Genomic DNA, 25,245 nt, shown 5'->3' with positions numbered 1-25,245 from the left:
CACTAAAAGAATCACAGGCCTAAAGCAGATGCCATATGCTGACCATCTAAAAAACTCCAGCTGTACTGTGTGGCATATCGTCTACTCAGAGGCGATCTCTGCTTAACATACAAGGCCATGTCAAACCCTGACCTGTTGGACATGCTCCACTTAAAGAAATCCCAATCCTTCAGAGCCACACGCTCCAGGAATCTAAACTGTGTCATCACAATGAACAAAACATGCTGGAGGGATAGGTTTCTGACCCAGAGACTCCCCATACTCTGGAATAGACTGCCCATACATGTCAAGCAGAGTGCCTCCTTAGCCCTCTTCAAAAGGAACCTTGATGATTGGATGGGAGATAGGAAATTCACCCTGGGGAGATCATATCAGTCACCCTGCTAGACAGGGGTCCAGAGAAATAAATATTGTGGAAAGAAATATCCAGGGAATTGTTATGGCCAGGCTTGTATAGGCCCTAGGGCCGTTAGCCTAGTACCAACCTATGAACCTATTTACTCATAGCTGTCTTTTGAACTTAGTATTCTGTATTTCCCGAGTATCTTATTCTATTAATTGTTTTTGGAGGTGCTTATGCTAAACCTGCCTATTTGTGATGCTTGATCAAAGGTGATTTTTACAGTTCCTGTTCATGTGAATACACATCATTGAAAACCACTTTCAGTGATTCACAAGCTAAGTTTTTTTTTTTTTTTTTTTTTTGTAGGTAGCAAACCTACCGACAACCACCCAAGTAATTTTCAATGATTCTGACTCGCTGAGTTATCACTCTCACAAATCACATTCAGTCACTTGCCTAGGTGCTATATCTTGTTCTTTATTTATGAATTCTATATGGTATTACTACATACTTGTATTAATTTAACCACATTTGTCTGGGTTGTGGCTGAATATGGCCCATGGAAACCAACACACCTATCTGGTTAGCAGGCAACAAATAAATAAATTTGCAAGTACTCATAGAGAATTGGAAGAATTTTCAAGTGTGCCTATTTAAAGATGTATATGCTTAGGCCTCTTATGGATCCTGTGATCATTTGTCAAGTAGTGCTCCTATGTTCGTTTATAAAAATGCATGAAAAGTCATTAGGTACTTTTTGAGATGTAGGAAAAAGAAAAGCTGTTGTTTTTTTATATGATTTGAATCTTGCTCATTAGGTAAAGAAATGTTCAGAATTTGTGAGCCCATATACCCTTATTCACCATCAAAGACTACTCCTTTATTAATAGTGATTAAGGTACGACAATGGGGCAAAACAGAATTGCCATTTTTTTATCATGTTTTTTGTAATCCTTCTACTTCTCTACAGACATGTACTGTAATAGAAGATGACCTGACGGGCAAGACATTTTCATCATGGGAGGAGTTCTGCAATTTCTTCGATAACTGGTGTGAGAAGACAAAAACTGTGTACAATAAGAGAAATACATCTCCCCCAGCTAGTCAGGATTTAGAAGAAACCTTCAAGTTTAAATGGGTCTTCTTACTTTGCAGACACTACAGAAGTGCTGGGAAATATGTTAAACCTCGCAAAGGGTGAGTACATTCTTTTCAGCTAAGATTTTAACTTTATTTTTACAAGAACTGATGCTGCATGTTTCAAGACTTTTAAATATACATTTTGATGACAGTTCCTTGGAAAGAAGGGTAAGAGATAGAGCCAGTGGTGAGCAGTATAATTTGTAAGAGGGAAGCAAACATGCTTCAAATCAAATTATGTCCATGGGATTCAAAGGCAGTATTACATAAAAGTTATGCATGGCAATTGAGTCAGTTTTGCACAGGAGAAAACAGTGACCAATATTTGTGAGATGAAGTAGAAAATGAAGTGTATGACACACTGCTACTGTCCTCAGTAAACGCCTACCATGTGTGATAGCAAGACATCAGTTTGAACAGCTGCACATGAGTATGGCCATTAAATTAAACTTGAAGCACAGTGCAGCATTTGTGGAACAAAAATATGTGTTTCTTGTAATGTGGGAGAATAGTCTATAATACAATACAAACCAAGGATCGGACATGCTCAGTATGAAATCAGTTCAGTGCTGGAGTCCTTGGTATGTTTATGTTTGTCCAAAGGGACACTTGTGCATGTACAGTTCTGGAATTCATTCAGCAATAAACCTAGTAAGGCAGAATGGAGCTGTAACAATGTCACTTATGACCTGTACAGAAGAGACAAGTTATGAGTAGCATACAGTCTGTTCCTGTCAGGGTACATTATGCTACACTGTAGCAAAGTCATCCATCCTGTGTATTTCACTGTCCACAGATTGTGCTGTTTAATATCACAGTGTCAGGACCAGTGTTGTATGTCATAGAAGCAAGTGTGACATAGCAGCCCACACCTCAACAGCTGGTATAGTACAGGCAACTGAGGTGCTCAGGTATGTCCTCATGTACATTGTCACGTAATGTGACACATTTCATGTGTACAACACCCAGGCAATAGTTATGGGGCATCAAGAAACCAATGTTACAGGCAGAAGCATGCAGCATCATTGGGCTCATTGCCAGAGCTGTGTCTTACCTTTTGCTTATGGTAGTGTCAACAAGACAGCTCTGTTTGTGATCAAACAGCACTCATGCAGTGTATTAGGAAGCAAAGACAGCAGATCATATCAAGGAGCTAGCAGCTCATGGAAGCTCCCTTCAGTTTCATCACTGGATGCAGACTCTGCCTTTTCCTCCACTATCTCTGTGTGGATGTACAGGTTTCTGTGGAAAGATAGTGTGGGTGGCAACACTTTCTGTAAGGTCTTTTGGTGATGGAGTGGATACAGAGGTAGTGATGTTAATGTGACCCTTGTAGAAGCATGTGGCAGCAGTAGAGTATATGTTGAAGACTGGTAGACTGAATGTGCCTGAAGTTGCTGTCCCGTAGGCCATCACCAGTGGTATGACCTTTTCTAATGTTTCGTGGACTTTGGATAGTGTTAGCTGTGGTCAATGCATCCAGTAATGAATAGTACAAGCTCTTCAGCTGACTGGATGGCCTTGCTTAGCCCTGCCCCTTAATCAGTGAGTCAGCTAACACTTTCTGGTTTACAGAAGTGCAGAATATTCCCTCAACCATCATTATCTGCATGTCCACTAGGGTCACGGGAGGGGGAGTTGGCAGTGGTCATACACATCAGTGCAAATATGGAGGACAATTTGTTTGAGATAGCCATACACTGAAATTGCTATCAGATCTGAGCCACATCCTGATGAATTCAGCTTGCTGCCATAAATCATTAATGTTGTGCTACTAATGCCACAGTGCATGTGCTGCTACGTTCTCCACCTGTTGTCAGACTTCTGTGCCACTTGCTACTGCACACCCATATGCCATTCTTTAAAATTCTGTGGCTGGGATGTACAACTGCAGGAGTTAACAGCAGACTGGGATGGCTAAAGGGACAACCCCCTGCGGAAGTGAGGGGGACATCATCCTCTGTCATCCCATTGCACTCCTCTTCTCTGTGTTTCATTGGGTGCGTGCTTTAGGGATGGGGGAAGTTATGGAGAAAAACCTGAACTAGCACTGATGGTTCTGTGACTGATGGCCCTTCCTGGCTGACCCTCACCTTGTTGACTGGGAATGAATGGGTTGACTGGTTGTGGAGAGAGAGGTGATGATCAACAAACATCAGGAGAAACTACTGCAAGAAAATAACTCCATGATTGTACAACCTCAGAATGAGAATAATTAACCAGCAGTGGTTTGGGGGACAAATGGATATGCAGGAGGCTTGTCCTTTTGCATAAATAACAATTTACAGTTTTGCATTAATGACAATGTCAGTACTGTAGCATCTTTGCGTGCCACTGTGAACTTCCAGGTTTTAATAGTGTTCTGTTTTAGAGGTATTGTGCTTTAGATGTTTTCAGTTTCAAAATTTGGTCCTGGGATTTTGTGCTTCAGTGAAACTTGTGGGGGCCTGTATTACTCTCTGCCATTCAGACAGATCTGTGATACCCATCATCCCCAAGCAGTCATAGACCATTTGTATCTTTTATATTTGCATATACCCAGTTAACACCTGCATGACTGTTGTGCACATTGAGCTTTTGAGAACAAATGTGTGTCATGGAAAATCTGTAGCAGCAGTTTTATGTCATGTAAACAGGAAAAGATATTCAGTATCCTCTAGAGACACATGAATACTGGTGGTCATCTTACAGTCATTTGTATGATGCTAGTTATGTGGTATGGCTGCTGTACACCATGCATGATTGCAAAAAAAAAATGAGCTTGGATCACTGGTGTGCCACGTGTATGTAAACATTTCTGTGGCACTGTGTGGCCACAGTGATGTTAGTGTTACTTCTGCTGCATATATGCTTATTTCTCTAACCAAACAATTACACTAGTAGCAGGAAAAAGAAAAAGGTTGAGGAAAGAGGGAAAATGAATCACAAGGAGAAAAGAAAGCAAAGAAATCATAGGAACATACTTCTGATGTACAGAGTATGACAGTTTCATTCAGATGTAAAGAACTGAGTACTCATTCATTTGAATGCGTTTAGTGAAAGTTCAAGACTTTGACTACAGTGAGGGAGTTAAGAAGAAAAGCATTGTTTTTGTTTTTGTTTAGAAGTAAAATAAAATGAAGTATGAGAAGTAGATTTTTAGTAATACTCAAAATAATGTATTTAACTCCACTATATAAGGACTATGTAGCCGAGAATGTAAATGTGGAGGCATACCACTGTGTAAAGGAAGAAGTTATAAGTAATTTCTGGGGCAAAACGTATTTTACAGTAGTTTAATTTTTCTTGAAGATTTATTTATAGTAATAATCTAGCACAGAACGGATGGGTTTAGGTGATGAAGCAGTTATATTTAACTTGTTGAAATCAGAAGTGTTTAGAAAACATTTTATGTTCACTATAGCAATCAGTAAAGTTCATTTTAGAAAAACATATGAAATTATCTTAGGCATGTAGTAATTTGTGAAATTATATATAATGCTCGCTGCACATAAAAGCCTGAAGCTCAGAAATCCTGTGAAAAGTTATTTATAACAGTGTTGTCTTCCCTGCCATCCAGTAAACTTTAAATTCATATAAGATACTGGGGTAAAGATGATCAGTGTTAATTATACTACCATAAAGTTTAAATCCCACATAGGCAAGCATGCATGCTGAAGTCTCAAATACAAAATTCCCATACAGAAAGCTTAAACCCTTTAACTTTTACTTCTGTGCAGACTTGTTGCACTGCATGGATGTAGGCAGAAACTGCAGGAAGATGTTATTTGACAGAAGAATAAGACAAGCCTGTGTTATACATGGTTCCGTCTTCCAGGTCTCTTTGTTGAGAGCAGTGCTTGGCCTACCCACACAGTGTTTTTTCACTCACTCTTTGTGTTTTGTACTGCAGTTACAGTATAAATCTCCTGAGGCCTCTGCAGGTACTTTTATGTGCCACAGCATTTTATAGCTCTCAAGCCTGTCCACTCAAAAATCAGGGACAAAGGCCTCTGTTAGTAATATGTACTTAAAGCTATGATAAAATAAGAGGGTTTGTATTAATATATATTTTTACAGAATTAGCATTCTGTAACTGCAATGCATAGCATTAATTAATGATTGTAAATCTCCCTATTTTTATCACAAAGTCACAGCTTTTTCAGGAACAGATCAAAAAGGTAATCTGAAAGGCATGTAGTATTTGTTTTCCACATTATTTCTTGGTTTTGTTTATACTGAACTGTTGCCTAGAATGACACCACAGTACAAGCATAAAATGACTGACTTCAACAATTGGCTAAGTTTCTGGTGTCATTCCAAGGAGATCCAGTATCTGTCTGCTTGGGATGACATGATTGACAGACCTCGATGCTTTGCCAGAGATGGCTTGCATCTGTAACCCCTGGGTTTCCAGTTACTGGCTAAGGTTCTTGCCACCCGTATAGTGCCTTTTTTAGGCGGTGTTCCAATGACCAAATTACCACCGTAACAGCTATGAATAAATGCAATCTGAGGGTCAAGCTGCGCAACACTAGAAGTCTAAATCTCAAGATGCATTCGCTTGAAGCACTCCTCAAAATGGAGAACATCGACATTTGTGCTGTAATGGAGACCTGGTTTAAAGCGGCAGAAAGCACCCCTGCACTAACAGGCTATAACTCATTCTACACCTTTTGGCCCCAGAACATGGACCGAAGCTCCAAAGGCAGTGTTGTCTCTATATTCATAAAGGATATGCACACCTCCAGACTAGTAGCCCAGCATAACACATCTGAGATACTTCAGGTACAACTAACACTGGGTAAGACGACGACTCAGGTCATAGCCTGCTATAGGTCCCCAACCAAGTCCCAAAACTCTCATTCCACGTTCCTAAACACCCTGGAATCTATTAACGTCCAACCCAACACTCTCATACTAGGTGACTTCAACTACCCCTCCATCAACTGGGAAAACTACTCATGCACCAATGCACTGGCCCAAAGCTTCTTGGAATTCATCAATTCCAATGCCCTAGACCAGCTCATTCTTACCCCTACTAGAGGAAGCAACATCCTTGACCTGGTTATTACTGACATGGGCAACCGTTGCTCTACACAAACAGTCAATTCCTCCTTGGTTAGATCTGACAACAGACTAATCACCATGGAAATCCTCATCTCACCCACACCCCCCGCAAAGGTAACCACCATGAAAAACTTCTCCAAAGCTGACTTTGGGCTCCTAAAAACAGAGGTGGCTAACTTCACGGCACCCATGCCAATGGAAAATAGATGCATGACTGCCGAAGCATACACCAATGCACTTACAAACACGTACATAATTGCATGGAACTAGCCATACCCAACAGAACCAAGATGCTGTACTTTATAGAAGCAGTGGGAATTAACATCGGGCGGCACAATGCCAGGGCATTTCTATGAGCTAGGCTTGTAAAGGCTCCAGGGCCATTAGCCTAGTACACACCTATGAACTCACTCACCACCACATCATTCTCTGCACAAATCCTTAAAATTAGGTTATTGGAACTGTCCCTCCTATTTTTTATCCTGGCTTATAGATATTAATCTTTTGTATTAAAACCGTTCTTCTCTCTTCTAACTGCTTTCCTTACCGACCTCTTCATCCTTTCTAAAACAAAGAGTAACTGCATAAAATTGCAACCTATAATATGTCTAAATACTGTATTAATAATGTAATGAACAACTGCCATTATAAGACTGCCTGTTTGTATAGAATTACTCTACTGATTTCTTGCTCTTTGTGTTTATGTTTATACTGCGTAAAGCTGCCAAAGTCCATGCTTAACTATATAGTATCTGTTGTGTTACATGTCATTGTCAGTGTTCAATTGTGTTGCATCAGAGCTGTCCCTTGGCCTCCGCTGAAAATGGGTCCTAAGCCCAGCTGGACTTTCCCAGTAAAAAATGCAATAAATAAATAATTTCCCTCTCCATTGAAATGTATCAGAATTATAATCCTTTATTAAATAAAATGGCAACACTAACAAGTTTGTAGAAATAAAAAAAATATTAATATAAACTGTTAGCTTTTAAGCTGCACTTAACTCTTATTTAGATGTAACATAAAATACAATAAAGCTCACTCATATACATTCTTTCATAGTAATCAGCCTCTCCCTTAAATATGCTTGGAGCATACCAAACATTTTCAAGGCAAAAGACTCAAAGACCAAACTTGGAAATTACTGCTGTTTTTCTACGAAATTCATACAACACTCATATTTGAAATAGTATGCATTTTTTAAAGAGTAAAGAATCTGTAACTGTAATATCTTGTAATATTTTTGACCACAGTTATCATTATTTTGTCATAAGAAGCTCAAATTTTATGAGTGATGGAAGCAAATTATGAGGCAGGGTCAGGAACTTTCCTGAAAATCAGACATAGCTGAGAGCTGTGGACTATTTCAAAAAAGAAAACGGTGATCATTTAAGAACAGCTGAAGGTTGTTATCCAGACAGAAGTTCCTTTACCTTCTGACGTACACAGATGGTTTCAGGGAGTGCTTACAGTTTTACACTACAGTCTTCATCTGACTCTGGACAGTGCTGCCATCTGGTACCCTTAGTCAGAACTGCATCTGAGAATTCCCTGTGTTCTGTTTAATAAAACCCATTCCAGTTTCCTGTAACTCTTATTTCCTAAATACATGACCTAAGTCTTCACAAAGGTCATGTTTTATTAAGTTTATGTCCATGTTGCCTGCACTTAGATATTTGTCTTTTTGCAGTTCACACTTAAATTGAAAATATTTGCTAAGTCTGACACAGTATCTTTTGCTTGTAGCTTTTGCAAGTGTACCAGACTTGCAGCAAAGTCACAACTGTCGTGTGGAGTAGTTTCATTGTGTTACCCAAGTTAACATGATTTTCGCTAGATGTCCTTCAAGGATGCATCTGCAGTCATAACAAATGGGTTGTCCTGTCGTCAGGCAGCCCTTCGGTCGGCCGGATTCCAAAGTCTGGGTCCGGCTTCGGCTGATGTCGCACTTCACCCGACGTCATCTCTGCTGGTCTTCGGGTATAAAGGCATCAGCCGACGCCATTTTCCTCAGTCTTTCTTGCCGCGTGGCGCCCGAAGCAGAAGCTGTTCGCAAGTGCCGGTCGGTCAGATCCAGAGATTACTACTACCGAATACTACTTCGAAGACTTCTAAAAAGCTAAGTACCCCGTTGGGGAATCTTTCTTGCCTCAGCCGATGTCAGAAAAAGTAAATAACTGTTTAACTTGTGGGAAACAAATACCTCATAAAGATTTCCACTCTTACTGCCTACCTTGTTTAGGCCCAGACCACGACGTAGCAGCCTGTTTAGCCTGTGCTTTCTTCAACCGACGAACGCTTAGGCGTCGGTCGGAGTTTGCTGAACAGTTTTTCGGCTCAGATTTTGCGTACATTATGCCGTCGGATCCTCCGACTACCCAAATTGTTAAAAAACGCAAAGAAAAAGATCGACACTCGCGGTCCGCGGTTTCGGCCGAAACCGAGAAAACGGGTCAATCTTCAGCCGAATCCATGACTACTACCGAGGCTCCTGCTACCTTAGTTGAATCGGCCTCTGAAGTTTTGCCTACTACTGTGGTTCCTAGTGAATTATCAGACACCATCCCTTTGGATGTCTCTACCCCAGCACGTGGTGCTGCTAGGCCTCCTGCAGCCATGTCTATAAAGGCCTTTGCCAGGGCTAAAGCAGCAAAAACTGTTAAATCAGTGCCTGTTAAGCCCCCCTCACACAGGCCCACTTCCAGTTCACAAATGCTTACTCTGGCAGAGGATTTAATCTCCTTAATTAGGGGATCCCAATCTCACCCAGACAGGGCCTCTCAGCCTCCAGAAAAGAGACCTAGAGCAGAGCCCCCCGAGCCAGTGTCCTCTGATGATTCTTCGGATGACTCAGACATTACAGATCAGCGAGAGGCTCCTTTTTCTACTTATGAAGATTCCGATGCTGAAGAATCCATTCCATCTGCCTCTCCACCAGAGGAATTTTCCTTTGGGGAAACCTTACATGCCATGAGAGAACAATTCCAATGGCAGGGACAAGATTTCTCAGATTCATGAAAAAGGCTTAGGACCTTTCTGCACTTACCACAACATAGGCCCTTAGCTATACCTCCAGTTCTGCCTGTTGTGGATGATGCATTTAATGATGTTTGCACTGCTCCTGATACTTTACCTCCAGCCCCTGCCAAACCAGATAGATTTTACAGGGTGCCAGACACTCATCACCACCTATACAAGGCCCCACTTGCAGATCCTGAGACTATATCCCAGGGGCCTAAGGCAGTAGCTTTGACCTCAGCAAAAAACCCTCTCCCTTCTGAAAGGGAATCCAGGTCCTTAGAGAGATGGGGAAAAAGTTTACACCTCTGCTACTCTCTCAGCTAGAGCTTTAAACTGTCAGTTTCACATGATCCAATACCAAGAGTTTATGCTTGATCAGTTAACTAAGAAGCTGTCCTCTGATGACTCCTTAGATAAGAAATATGTTTTAGAAATGGTGAATAACATTCAGCAGGTTAGTAACCATTCTTTAAAATGTGGCTATGATGCACTGGAGGCTTCATTTAGATCAGCCATGACTGGCACAGTGATAAGAAGGCATGCATGGTTGAAAGAACAGGTCTTGCCGGATCATGTTAAAGCAAAGCTGTTAGATGCTCCTATGGATAAGGCCAGTCTATTTGGTACCCTGCTCAGCAAGTAATGAAGAAAATGGAAGAGAAGGCAAAATCTGTACAAACAGTTAAGGATTTCTTACAGGTTCAGCCCCCAAGGTTTAGCAGGAACTGGCCTGCCAAAATTGGTCCTTTCCAGACTCCTCAAAATCTCAAAGAGGCAGGAATAGACGCTCTAGGGGCAGAAATCCATCCAGAGGAGGTGCCTACAGAGGACGCCAGTGGCAAGGCAATAACCAGCGAGGCACAGACACAACCACTGCCACTGCAACAGGACAATCACAGTGACTTGGCTCTGACACCGCCTACCAGGGAGCAAATAGCAGCCCCTTTAGGCGGAAAGTTAGCCTTATTTTCGAAAAATTGGCACTATATCACAAAAGACAAGTGGATTTTGCAAACCATAGACCAAGGCTACAGGTTCCACTTCCACACCTTACCAGTAAAAAGAGGAATGCCAAACCTACCTCCAAATCAAAAAACAGAAGCTCTAAAGCAGATAGCTCAATTAACAAAGATGAGAGCTGTGGAAAGAGTACCAATAACAGAACAGGGCAAAGGATTCTACTCCAGACTCTTCCTAGTACCAAGAAAAGAGAAAAGTTGGAGACCTATTCTCGACCTGTCCGTCTTAAACACATACATCATTGTCCCAAAATTCAAAATGCTGACCCTACAGCAACTTCTTCCCATGCTGGGCAAGGAGTGTTGGCTGGTAACTCTAGATCTCAAGGAGGCATACCTGCACGTCCCCATACGACCAAATTGCAGAAGATACCTCAGATTTCTTGCAGGATCAGAGCATTATCAATTCTCAGCATTGCCCTTTGGCTTATCTACTGCACCCAGAGTATTCACAAAATGCCTGGCATCAGTAATCGCTCATTGCAGGCTACAGGGAATCCAAATTTATCCATACCTGGACGACTGCCTGTTACAAGCGGACAACAAAAGCAAGCTGACAACAGATTTACAAAGAGTCATTTGCTTACTACAAGCCCTGGGATACACAGTCAATTTAAAAAAGTCAAGACTGATACCATCCCAGACAAGAACATTCTTGGGTGTGGAATTGGACACAGTAAAACAAATGGCATTCCTAACTGCAGAAAAACAAGAACAACTCCCTCTTTACTTCTTGGCATTAACAAAGCAGAACAAACTAACAGCAAGAAAAGTACTGCAGGCCTTGGGCTTCATGGCATCATGCATAATCCTGGTCCCCCATGCCAGACTGCATATGAGAAAGCTACAGTGGTACCTAAAGAATTTATGGTCGCAACACAGGCACAGCTTAGAAACCGAAATCCCACTAATCCCATGCCTGAAACAAGAGTTCCTATGGTGGGCTCAAGCATGCCAGTCAAAGCCAGGCTTGCCCTTCCACAACTTTCAAGCAAACCAAACCATCACAACGGACACCTCAGACCTAGGCTGGGGGGCGCACATGTTGGACAAATGCATACAAGGATTGTGGACTCCAGACCAGCTGCACCTGCACATAAACCAAAAAGAAATGCTGGCAGTAAAACTAGCAATCCAGAAATTCAGACCATTCCTCAAAGAAGGCCATTTAATGATAAGGACAGACAACACCACAGTCATGTGGTACATCAACAAACAGGGAGGCACTCATTCATACGCCCTATGCAGAATGACTCTGGACCTTTGGAATATGGCTCTGAGCTACAACATCCAGTTACAGGCAATATTTGTGCCGGGAAAAGAAAACACCCTAGCAGACATGTTAAGCAGAACCACCTCGGATGCTCACGAATGGATGCTACACCCGGACACCTTCAAGGCCATCACAAAGAAATGGGGAATGCCACAAATAGACCTATTCGCATCCCCACTCAATCACCAGCTCAAAAAATTCTGCACAAGGACATACCACCCACTTGCATGGAAGGTGGACTCTCTATCCTTCAGTTGGAAAGGCCTGACAGCATATGCATTCCCACCTCTTCCTTTGATGTACAAGGTACTACTGAAAATCAAAGAGGAACGTCCAAGGATAATTCTGATAGCTCCAATTGGCCAAGACAACACTGGTATCCATTGCTGAGGAGCATGTCTCAGGGGAGAATGTGGTCAATACCCTGATGCCTTTGATGTTAACGCAGAACAATTACAACATCATGCACCCAAACCTAAAAACCTTGCAACTGACTGCCTGGAACATCACATAACAGCAACTAACCCAGACTTATCCCAAAGGGTTAAAGACATTATCCTTGAAGCCTGCAGACCTTCAACAAGAAGGAACTATGCAGGAAAATGGAAAAGGTTTGTCATTTGGAGTACTGAAAGAGGAAAAGATGTGTCGAACATAGATATTGCTAACATCCTGGAGTACTTGGCAGAGCTTCTACATACAGGCCTGTCCTATTCCTCCATCAAGATACATGCATCAGCTATTTCCGCAGAATACAGCCTCGATCAACCTGTCTTTTCGCATCCTCTACTCAGGCAGTTCCTCAGAGGGATCAAGAATGTAAAACCTCATAGGAAACCGCCATTACCAGCATGGGACTTGAACTTTGTGCTAGAAAAATTGACACTTCCTCCATTTGAACCAGCAGCAACAGCAGATCTTCAACACCTATCATGGAAAACTGCTTTCCTACTGGCAATTACTTCAGCAAGGAGGGTTTCGGAACTACAGGCCTTAATGGCAGTACAGCCCTTCCTAATCTTCCATCAAGATAGAGTGTCCATGAGAACTAATCCTACATTTATGCCTAAGGTGGTATCCAGAGTGTCTTTAAACCAGGCAATCCACCTACCTACCTTCTTTCCCAATCCACAGAACAGGGGAAAGACTGCTGCATACCTTGGATGTACATAGACAGTTACGCTACTACCTGGACAGAACCAAAAGTAACAGAAAAACTGACCAGCTTTTAGTAGCCTATGCAACAGGAAGGGAAGGAAAGCAATTTCCAAACAGACAATCTCCAAATGGATAGGAAATTGCATAAGATTCTGTTACTCCTACCATGGAAAACCAATTCCACAGAACATAAGACCTCATTCTACAAGGGCTACAGCCACTACCACAGCTTTCTTACGAGGAGTGGCAACCAAGGACATTATTGAGGCGGCTACTTGGACCTCCGTGCATACATTTGCCAAGCATTACAATTTACCTCTATACTCTAGATCCCGAGCAGGGTTTGCCACTGCTGTATTGCAAGGGATCCTAACTACACCATAATTCTTCTTCCTCCTCCCTAGTTTGGCTATGGTATTCTACCCATTTGTTATGACTGCAGATGCATCCTTGAAGGACATAGTACAGTTTTGTACCTACCATAAATGTAGATGTCCGAACAGGATAGCATCTGCAGTCAGGATTACCCACCCTCCTTCCCCTCTGTGGTACTCCTAGGGTATGTACCCTCCTAATAGCTAGCTGGGGGGGGGGAGTCTCTTATGGTGTATTTGTTTGTATATATGTACATACATGCTTATTTTTTGTGTTTGCCTTCTACTATTTTGGAAACATTGGCATTTATCAAAAATTTAGCTTTCCAAGAGGGCAACTGGCATCTGGGGCAAGAAACACTGAGGAAAATGGCGTCGGCTGATGCCTTTATACCCGAAGACCAGCAGAGATGACGTCGGGTGAAGTGCGACATCAGCTGAAGCCGGACCCAGACTTTGGAATCCGGCCGACCGAAGGGCTGCCTGACGACAGGACAACCCATTTGTTATGACTGCAGATGCTATCCTGTTCGGACATCTACATTTATGGTAGGTACAAAACTGTACTTTATATATAGTTTATCTCAAAAATGTTGCTTGTTTGTACAATTGTTATTATTGGTAGCAGAGGACGATTTCAAAGTATATAATCCATCTGGTGCCTTGTGTAGGTCCTAAAATAACTGCCCCCTTCAACTTCTACAGTTAAAATCTCGCAGAGTGCTTCAGCATTTCATCCGTCATGACTTCCAAAATCAATACTGATACTGCATTCCTGTGCCATCAGCATCTCACAGTCATGTCGCTTGACAATGTACACCCAAGGCAGCTATCCCTTTTGCCCCATCCTAGTTACAGGGCTGTCTGAAATAATGCAAGCATTGCACTTGCAATTGTGTTGTCAATTACTAGGAGAGGAAAATATATTTCAGTTTAGATTTCATCAGAGGCTGTGAATACAAATAAATGTATATTCACTTTACTAGTCATACTTGATGCTGTGCTCTTGAAAGAGGAAAAGGGTCAGATTTTTGAGGCATACAGTAATTCTGATAGGATTATTAAGGGCAGTGCAGTTTCTGTGGCAGCCTACAAAACTGATTTTGAGCAGCAGAGATAATTGAGCCTGTAAATGTAATATGGTGCTCCCTCATGCAGTGCTTGATGTTCATCGTGCCATACTGCTGCAGTCATTACACTAGGGTTATCCTGCCGTCAGGCGGGCCCTCGGTTGGCCGAATTCCAAAGTCTTGGTCCGGCGTCGGTTGTTGTCGCTTCTTCCCTGACGGCAGAGCGGCAGGGGTATAAAAGAGGCAGCCAACGCCATTTTCTTCAGTCTTTCTTGCCGCGCGGTGCCCGAAGCAGAAGCAGTTTGCAAGTGCCGGTCGGCCAGCTCCTGTGATTTCCGAAAAGGTTTTCAGCCGAAGTCTTCTCTAAAGCTAATTACCCCATTGGGGAAACTTTTCTTGCCTCAGACCGATGTCAGACAAAGTTAATAATTGCATTTCTTGTGGGAAGCAAATACCGCATAAGGATTTTCACTCATACTGTATTCCTTGCCTAGGCCCAGACCACGATGTCTCGGGCTGCCGTTTTTGTGCTAGGTTCAATAAACGCACTATAAAACGCCGGGCAGAGTTCACCCTTCATTATTTTGGCAAAAAATTTAACTACAGCATGTTGTCGGATATTCCGACACCAGGCTTAATGAAAAAATGCAAAGATAAAGGTAGGCATCCGAGGCCCAAAACGGATACCGAAACCACGCTTAGGCCTGCCGCCGGATCTCCGGTTCTCAGTGAGGCACCTTCGCAGCCCCTGACTACCGCTGATTCTTTTTTACCGGCGACCTCACAATCTGAAGTTATAGGCCCTCCGGAGCCGATTATCTCTCTGGATACCGACGCCACTCTTGGCGGGGAACCAGAAAATTTAGCTAGGCCTTCAGTTTCTGAAGGCGTTTTCAAGCCTACTTCTATTACCATTAAATCTTATTCTAAATCTAAAGCCCCTATGAAAATTAGGAAACAGGGTCCTCAGACCCCCTCTCAGCAACCCATGCCTAAAAAGCAGATGCTCAGGATGGCTGAGGATTTAATTACTCTTATCAGGGGGTCTCAGCCCCCTTTAGAAAAAAGACCCAGGTTGGAGGAAGACTACCCTTCCTCAGATCAAGCTTCCATTACCTCAGGTAATTCTGAGGACCAGGATTACTCCTGTTCTCCCTATAAAGACTCTGATGCAGAGGAATCAATTCCCTCGGTTTCCCCCCCAGAGGACTATTCCTTCGGGGAAACCTTACATACCTTGAGGGAACCCTTCCACTGGGAAGGACAGGATTACTCAGATTTTAAGAAAAGGCTCCGGGAGTTTCTTCTTCTTCCTCAGCATAGGCCCCTTGCTATTCCTCCTGTTTTAGATATTTTGGATGATGTTTTTGCAGAAGCCAGTCTGAATCCAGACTCCTTGCCTCCTGGCCCAGTTAAACCAGACAGATACTACCGGGTCCCTGATTCCCACCAATTTTTATATAAAAGCCCTGCTGCTGACCCAGAAACCATTTCACAGGGTCCAAAGGGGATTAAGGCCTCTACTGCTAAAAATCCTTTACCTTCAGAAAGAGATTCCAGAGCATTAGAAAGATGGGGGAAGAAGGTGTACACTTCTGCCGCTTTAGCCATGAGGGCATTAAACTGCCAATTTCACATGCTAAAATACCAGCAGTTTTTGATCTCCCAATTGAAACTTAAGATGACACAAACAGATCAACCAGATTTAAAAGAGATGCAGGATTTGTTGCATGGAGCAGAACAAGTGGGAAAACATACTTTACAGTGTGGTTTTGATTCATTGGAGGCCTCATGTAGAGCAGCTGTCACCGGCTCTGTGATACGTAGACATGCTTGGCTAAAAGAGCAAACCTTACCAGATCATGTAAAAGCAAAGTTATTGGATGCACCATTGCAAAAGGATGTATTATTTGGTGTTAAAGCAGAGGAGGTTTTAAAGAAAATGGAAGAAAAGGCAAAATCTATGCAAACAATTAAAGATTTCTTTCAGGTACAACCTCCCCGCTTCAGCAGAAACTGGTCATCAAAAAACTGGTCCTTTCCAACCACTGACAGACCCCAAAGGGGTAGGTTCAGATGCCCCAGGGGCAGAGGACAACCACAAGGTTCTTTCAGGCCTAGACAATGGCAAACAACAACTCCAAGAGGTGGAGAAGAAAGGTCTCAACCATTCAGGAAACAAGCTCAATGACTTCCCCCTACGCCTGCCAAACAAACATTCAATGGCAGCACCTTTGGGCGGAAAACTGGCCTTATTTTCAGGCAACTGGCACATTATTACACAGGACAAATGGATTCTGGACATCATAAACAGAGGTTACAGATTCCACTTTCATACCCTTCCAAAAATGAAAGGCATGCCAAACCTGCCACAAAATCAATGGGCAGAGGCACAAAAACAAATTTCCGCTCTCATGGATATGAAGGCAATTCAAAAGGTACTTACAAAAGAACAAGGTCAAGGTTTTTATTCAAGACTATTTCTGGTACCAAGGAAGGACAAAGACTGGAGACCCATCTTAGACCTATCTATCCTGAACAGGTACTTAGAGGTGCCAAAATTCAAGATGCTCACATTACAGCAGCTTCTTCCCATGCTGGGCAAGGAGTCTTGGCTGGTAATGTTGGACCTCAAGGAGGCATACCTGCATGTCCCTATCAGACAGGATTGCAGAAGATACCTCAGATTTCTTGCAGGTACAACGCATTATCAATTCTCTGCATTGCCCTTTGGCTTATCTACTGCGCCCAGAGTATTTACGAAATGCCTGGCATCAGTAATTGCATTTTGCAGACAACGAGGAATACAAATCTACCCATATCTGGACGACTGCCTGATCCAAGCGGACAGCAAGGACATTCTACTACAGCATCTGGCGTTTGTAATAAAAATGTTAAACTGCGTAGGGTACACAGTAAACAAAAAGAAATCAAAACTAATACCCTCACAGCAGATAATATTCCTGGGTGCCAGCTTAAATACAACGGCCCAGATGGTTTACCTCACGCCAGACAAGCATGGACAACTGTCTCAATACTTCAGAAAAATGGCAACTTTAACCCAGCTAACTGCAAGGAAAATCCTGCAGGCCTTGGGGTTCATGGCATCCTGCATTCTACTAATACCATTTGCAAAGCTGCATATGAGGAAACTACAATGGTACCTGAAAAACTTATGGTCTCAACACAAACACAGCCTGGAAACAATTATACCTCTCATTCCATGCCTTCAAAAGGAATTTTTGTGGTGGGCTCAAGCATGCCAAAGAAACACGGGTCTCCCTTTCTGCATACCTCAAGCAAATCAAACCATCACAACAGATGCTTCAGACTACGCCTGGGGAGCACACATGGCAGGTCAGTGCATTCAAGGAAGATGGTCTCAAAAACAGATGCACCTTCACATCAACCAAAAAGAGATGCTAGCAGTGCAAAATGCTCTTACAGCCTTCAAGGACCTGTTGCATCCAGGCCAACTATTAATAAGAACAGACAACACCACAGTTATGTGGTACATAAACAAGCAGGGAGGCACACATTCCTACCCCTTGTGCAGACAGGCAATGACCCTGTGGAACACAGCATTGGCCTTACAAGTACAACTACAAGCGCAATTCCTGCCAGGAAAGGAAAACATACTGGCAGACAAATTAAGCAGAAATATGACAGATCCTCATGAGTGGGAGTTACACCCTCAAGTATTCTCAATGATAACACGAAAATGGGGAGGACAGCCAGACATAGATCTATTTGCCTCCCACAGCAATTACCAGCTGAAAAAATTCTGCACAAGGACCTATCATCCACAGGCCTGGAAAGTGGACGCTCTATCTTTCAGTTGGACAACATTGACAACTTATGCCTTCCCACCTCTACCTCTACTGACAAAAGCATTACTAAAAGTCAGAGCAGAGGGGCCACAAATGATTCTCATTGCTCCGGACTGGCCTCGTCAGCACTGGTACCCGCTCCTAAAGAACCTGTCTCATTCACCACCTTGGACCCTACCTCAATTCCCACTTCTGTTGTCTCAGCAAAATTACAAGATCCTCCACAGTCAGCTCAGGACACTAAATCTAGCTGCATGGAAAATACCTTAACTTATCAATCTACACTCCTTTCAAAGGAGGTCCAGAATGTCATCTTGGAGGCCAGAAGACCCAGTACCAGAAAAACTTACTCAGACAAATGGAAGCGATTTTGTGCATGGAACCAAGCAAAAGGCCAAAATCCTTGGATATTAAATATACCTCAGATTCTGCAGTACCGAGCTGAGATGTTAAACAGTGGCCTTTCCTTCTCATCCATCAAAATCCATGCCTCAGCTATTTCAGCCCAATACAATATGGATCCTCCCTTATTCTCACATCCTTTACTAAGACAGTTCCTCAGAGGGGCAAAAAATATAAGACCCCCACGAAAACCACCAGCTCCAGCTTGGGACCTTAACTTCGTACTGGAAAAATTGACATTGCCTCCTTTCGAACCTGCCTCCTCAGCAGAACTACAATACTTGTCATGGAAAACAGCTCTGCTTTTGGCTATTACCTCAGCACGCAGGGTTTCGGAGCTACAAGCCCTTATGGCAGTGCAACCTTTCCTTATTTTCCATCAGGGCAGAGTCTCTTTACGTACCAACCCTACCTTCATGCCAAAGGTAGTATCCAGTGTGGCTTTGAATCAGGCTATCCATTTACCTACCTTTTATCCAAAGCCCCCAGAATAAAGGGGAGAGACTACTTCACTCTTTGGACATTCACAGACAACTTCGATACTATTTGGACAGGACAAAGTCATTCAGAAAATCTGAACAACTTTTTGTGTCTTATGCTGCTGGTGTTCAAGGAAAGGCTATTTCCAAACAGACTATTTCAAAATGGATAGCCCACTACATCCACTTTTGTTATTCATTTCATGGGAAAACAGTGCCAGGATACATCAGATCACACTCCACCAGGGCAACAGCTACCTCAGCAGCATATCTCAGGGGGTTCCCAACCAAGGACTTTTTGGAAGCAGCTACTTGGAGTTCAGTACACACTTTTACCAAGCAATACCACCTGCCACTATACTCTAAATCTAGAGCGGGCTTTGCCACCGCAGTACTACAGGGCATTCTAGCCCCTCCTAATTCAGCTTAATACCAGCCACCCTTCCATAGCTTTGGGATTCACCCAAGTGTAATAACTGCAGCAATATGGCACGATGAACATAGTACAGTTTTGTACCTACCATAAATGTAGATGTTCGAGTGCACATACTGCTGCAGTCCAGGTTACCCTCCCTCCATCCCCTCTCAGGACAGGGCTTATGACAAACACCTCCAGCATACATCCAACTTGGGGTAGTCCTATATGGTGTATTTGTTTGCAACTACTGATTGGTTTTATCTACTTATGTAAAATTGCATAACTTCATGTATTGCCTGTCTATTTGGGGGCACCTGACATCTGGGGCAAGACAAACTGAAGAAAATGGTGTCGGCTGCCTCTTTTATACCCCTGCCGCTCTGACGTCAGGGAAGAAGCGACGACAACCGACGCCAGACCAAGACTTTAGAATTCGGCTGACTGATGGCCCGCCTGACGGCAGGATAACCCTAGTGTAATGACTGCAGCAGTATGTGCACTCGAACATCTACATTTATGGTAGGTACAAAACTGTACTTTTTAGGTATACCTCTCAACTGTCCAGATTTTTGCCTCATATTTTTGGTCTGCGCCTCATAAGATTTGTGATTTTCTATAAAATCATTGAGGTTTGAAGTCATTAAATAATGACAGACATTTCAGTTTTAGACTTCATAGACTTCAGAAAATGAAAGCTAACACAAAACTTGTTATCCTAGCAATTTTCCAAGTTTGTAAGATCAGTATTAAAAGTCTGTAATTATTTTTTGGCCTTTTACCCCCCATCATGTTTGCCTTTGTCCATATTTCTTGTGCTAAGAGGTTGAGAGGTATAGACCTTTAGGCTATGTCTGTGAAATATAAACAATTAGCATTAACAGCATGTACTGAGCTTACATTTTCTTTGGTGAAGCATCAGGAGTGGCAGTGGGCATTAAAGCAAGTCAAGATGCAGCATATTTGATATAAAAGAAACCAAAAAGCAAGTATGATTTGCAAAATAGCCTGGTGAGAATGCCATTAGCAGACACAGATGTATTGGGTAAATGTGTCAGGATATCCAACCTATCACTTGGCTAACATTTGTCCAAATTCAGGGGAATACATTAAGATAAGTGAGGAAAATTAAATGTTTGAAGATGCAGAGGAATGCAACATTTTTTTGCAAAAGAATGAAGATCTGTTGCAAAGCTTTTTGTGATAGATCTTATGAACTGGCTGTGATTGATACTGCATCCACATAATTCGTAAAGAAAAACGGTTATATCAGTGAACTGATTTAGGGTGAGGTATATAAAATACTGGTGACAAATATGCTTAGTAGTCGAGCTTTCATGTTTGAAGATGAAAGCATAATCCATTCCTTCAAAAGCCTGAAAATATAAGCAAAAATAAGACATTTAAAATGTAATATTGAAGCAAAGTAGCTCTAGCTAAGATCCAGACATCCATTTCTGCTGACTCACTTTCATTTCCTGCAGTGACCAAATGAACAGCCAGTGCCGTCCACCGAGTTTACTAGGCAAGGAGAAGTTAGTACTAGATTGTCAGAACTTTCACTCATATAATACACACACACGCACACACACACACACACACACACACACACAAAAACATGCATATACACACAACACACACACACATACACACACATTCACACTCACAGTTTAGAGTTACCAGGCCATGTGTTTGGGAGGAAACCTTAGTTTGTGTGCAAGAGCTGTTCTGAGATACTCAACCGGCTCCTGATCCCAGTATAACACATTGAAAAAGCAAGGCACCTGAAGGATGCTTCTGAGGGAGGGTCTTAAAAAGTACAGAAGTGGACACTGCTTTCGGTTCTAGGGCATTGCTGTTTCTCTCTTTGTGCTGTATCAGATTGTCTTTAATCAGCAGAATTTACCTTGTTCTGGGTGTATTATTTAATATGTCCGGCCACTGCTGATGGAGGGGAACTGAAATACAATTCGGGATGATCCCCATCACCCGGCGCACAATGCAAAACTAAGTTCTTCTGTAGCGTATAGTCTGATTAATTACAGTTTCAAAGGGTGCCAACTTGCTGTACATTCCAACAAATTTCAACATTTATTACTTAAATGTGGAAGTACATCATAAACATTTAGTGTGAAATATTTTTTCAAACACGACTATTCATTAATAGTAAAAGCAACAATTTAAGACAGAAAACACGTTCTGCAAGCCCAAATTCACATACATTAATGAAAGAAAATAATAATAGTTTATTTTATCATTGTGCAGTATACACCTTTTCTTTTGAACAATTTTCATCCAGTCCAGCATTACAAACATTGATAAAATTCCTGCTCTCCCTTAATCCTCACTATTCTTTCTGATCAGGCACTGTCTCACAACGCTGATGTCATTGCGCATGCCCCTGCACCTTGATGTGCTGGCAGTGCATGATGACGTCAGTGGTAACTACAAATTGTAAATAACAAAACTGGGATTTAAAGGGGCCACTCAGGAATTCGTGGCACCCCACTATTTTGTCTGCGAAACAGGGAAATACAAAGGAATTTGGTACGGTTGAGAGGTATGCTCCGGAACTTTCTTGCAGTGTGACTGAAGTTTGATACCTCTGTACTTCCCACAGCTGTGGATGCCCTGTTTAGTATTGAACACCGGCACTCGTTTGCTTATTCTCCAGCCATCTACAATATGCTTTTCTCTCCATACTACTATGAGTACCCTTTGGAGCCATTTATCCCCTATCTCACCAAGCATCATCATACCTGCTGTGACCTCATCTGAGCCTGCTGCTTTCCCTGACTTCATGTTCCTTAATGCTATTCTTACTTATTCTATGGTGGACTTTTCCTGTTTTCTCTCATTGTAGGCTGTGCTTGGGGCCGTACAGCTTCTGTGGGTTTTCGTCATTCAGCAAATGCTGGAAGTGTTCCTCCCATCTGCCTTTGATGTCCTCTGGACTGGTGAATAGGTTGTTCCTAGCTTTTTTTATGAAGTGTGTCTGACTAACTTCCTTATTTTTCCGTCTGCTTTGCAACGTGATATAGTTTCTTTGTGCCATCTACTGAGTCACTTTCCAGAAGCTGGTAGAGTGCCCCTGATGGCTTGTTCTTTGCTATTGCAACTCCTTTCTTTGTTCAGTATTCCTTCCTAGCCTGATCCATCTTTATTACCTCTCACTTTTACCTGCTCTCCTTCTTTCTTTTGATGACTTCCTGGACTTCTGCATTTCACCACCAGCTTTCCTTATGAACCTTAATGTCATACCAGGCTCAGCCACATATCTGTTCTGTAGCCCTTACACATTCTGTTTTGAGGTGCTGCCATTCTTCTTCAACTCCACCTATTTCCTCTTCTTCTTGAGGTGCCAGACCCGCAAGTAATTCCTTGAACTGTTGTGCTTTCTGTCCAGTCAACTTCCAGGTCTTCAGCCTTGTCTATGTTTATCTTAGAGCCTTTTCTGACCATTGCTTGCAGCTGATTGGCAACTAGTGGTTTATAATGTGGGCCGACTGTTTCACTCGGGTGACCTTGTAATTATTGATTTCACCCCAGTGCCCTTTCCTTACTAGGAGGAAGTGTACCTGAGTTACATGTTGGCCACTCTTGTATGTGATTTTGTGACTGTCTTTCTGTATGAACCATGTGTTGGCTACTATCAATATATTTGCCAGACAGAAGTCTAGAAATGGCCTCTCCTTTATTCCTGTTGTCCCACTCATATGGACCTAGACAGTCCTCATATTCTGTTCTGTCTGTCCTGATATGTGTGTTCAAGTCACCCCTTATTAACACCAATTCATGTTGTCGTGCTTTAACTAGTAGGTCCTGCAACTTCTGCCTGAATGTACTCTTTTCTTCAATATCAGAGCCCTGCTGTGGGGCATAGGTTGGGATTATGAATTCTGTCCTATCATTAGGCTGGAGTCTGACTGTCATGAGTCAGTCACTAATTCTGATGACACCCCATCACTGCTTTCTGAAGTCTCCTTCCTCACCACAATTCCCACACAGTTTCTAGCCTGTACTCCTCCAGAGTAGTAGATTTTGGATCCTGACCAAGTGGCTTTGCTGCACTGCCCTTCTGTCTCCTAGATATACAAGATATTTAGCCTCCTCCTATCCCAGATAACCCAAGCTGGGCAACTGGACACCAGCCAGCCAGTAACGTATTGACCCAGGGCTACTGGATTTTATGGTAGGCACACACTGGCCATTAAAGGCACATACATTTCTCTCACCCCTAGAGTACATCACGTCTCCAGCAAATACAATTTGGTAACATTAGTCAATGTGACCCAATCATCTAGAGCCACATTTGTCCACTGTCAAGTGATATGTAGTTTGTGATCCATGTTCTGTCTTCATTACATCTATATCACTACAGTAGATCCCCAAAGTGATTGGTCTATACAAGTGTTCCTCCTATAGGGCACCATCTAGAGTCTGTTCTGTTGCCTAAAGCTCCATTCTTGGGTGAGTTTTAGATGGAAACACTTAGCATGTTTTTCATTGGTGGGAGGAATCCCACAGAGGCACAGGGACAACATGCAAACTCCAAACAGGCATTAGCCAGAGGTCAGGATCAAACTTTGTACCTTGTGCGTGGGGGCAAAGAGCTGATATGCTGTATTGTTATGTTCTGTGCATTTGTTTAACATTGAGTCATACTGTTCCATTTATAACTGTAATGACTGAACTACTCCATTTTATTTAGTTTAATTATTTATTTATTGCTTTTGTTTACTGGGAAAATCCAACTGTGGGCACAAGACTCATTTTCAGAGGAAACCTAGGGAGAAAGGCTCCAATGTACAAACAATAATAGACAGAGTGACAGAAACATTTGAAAGGTAATAATATACAGTTTTCCTTACATTTTCCAAAAGAGGGAGTACTGCATTTCAAATTTGTTAAAATACACAGACAGCCTTATTGTTGCTATTTTCAGCAGAAAAAATGTCTTACAAGCAGTATAGTGGTGAGAGAGCTAGGATATGGAGGAATTTGAGCAAGGAGAGAGGAGTGATGTTCTAATCTGGTGCAGCACATTTGCAGAGCCATGAGTTGAGTAAGTGAGACTTTAGCTATAGTTTGAATGACTTCAGTCTGCAGTCTTACCTTACTGTTACGGGGATATCGTTCCAGGCTTTTGACACTTGATGGGAGTACAGGGAACAGCCTACAGAGTTCTCAGGTTATGATATATGTAGAAGGTCTTTGTCATAAGAGTGCAAGTTCTGGGTGTGTTGTATGGTTATACAGTTTTGGCTAGAAATGGACAGTCATCTGGTTTGTTTACTAAACGGAGAATAATAGGGAGTTGGGTGTATGTGAGTTGGTGAGGTAGTTCAAGCTTTTGGCGGTCTCTGTGGGCCAAACAGTGGTGTGCTGTATGGTGGAGGTGGTGGTGGGGGTTTGGCTGCAAATTTTGCAACCTTGTTGTAGCACTGCTGGAGTTTGTTTAATTCACTTTGTTGGATGTTTGTATTGGTGCTGAGTAGATGAGTGTAGATAGTAGAAGGATAGTGACAATACATCTTGCAGTTTAGATAGACAGGGTTTTGCTTAGATTTTGGTGTGCTTTTTTTTCACTGTATGTTAAATGTGGAAGTCGCACTTTAGGTCTACATCTATGTAAACTTCTAGTAGTTTGGTTTGAGTGACAACTTCAGTTTTGG

General features: G+C 42.4%; 1 protein-coding gene across 2 annotated transcripts in view; it reads left to right on the top strand.

Annotated features, from left to right (window-relative positions):
- The window catches only part of LOC122807281 (uncharacterized protein ZSWIM9-like), a 465,391-nt gene that overhangs the window by 423,984 nt on the left and 16,162 nt on the right, over positions 1-25,245 (top strand). For both annotated transcript variants that reach the window (XM_044078413.1, XM_044078404.1), the window contains one exon: positions 1,314-1,540. In XM_044078413.1, coding sequence (XP_043934348.1) covers positions 1,314-1,540 — 227 coding nt within the window. The remainder of the gene's footprint in view (positions 1-1,313; positions 1,541-25,245) is intronic.

The sequence above is a fragment of the Protopterus annectens genome, chromosome 1.part1 (genome assembly GCF_019279795.1).
Source record: "Protopterus annectens isolate FY-2018-M chromosome 1.part1, PAN1.0, whole genome shotgun sequence".
NCBI classification, from domain to species: Eukaryota; Metazoa; Chordata; order Ceratodontiformes; family Protopteridae; genus Protopterus; species Protopterus annectens.
Note: the sequence above shows the minus strand (reverse complement) of the source record. Positions and strands in the feature narration are given on the sequence as shown.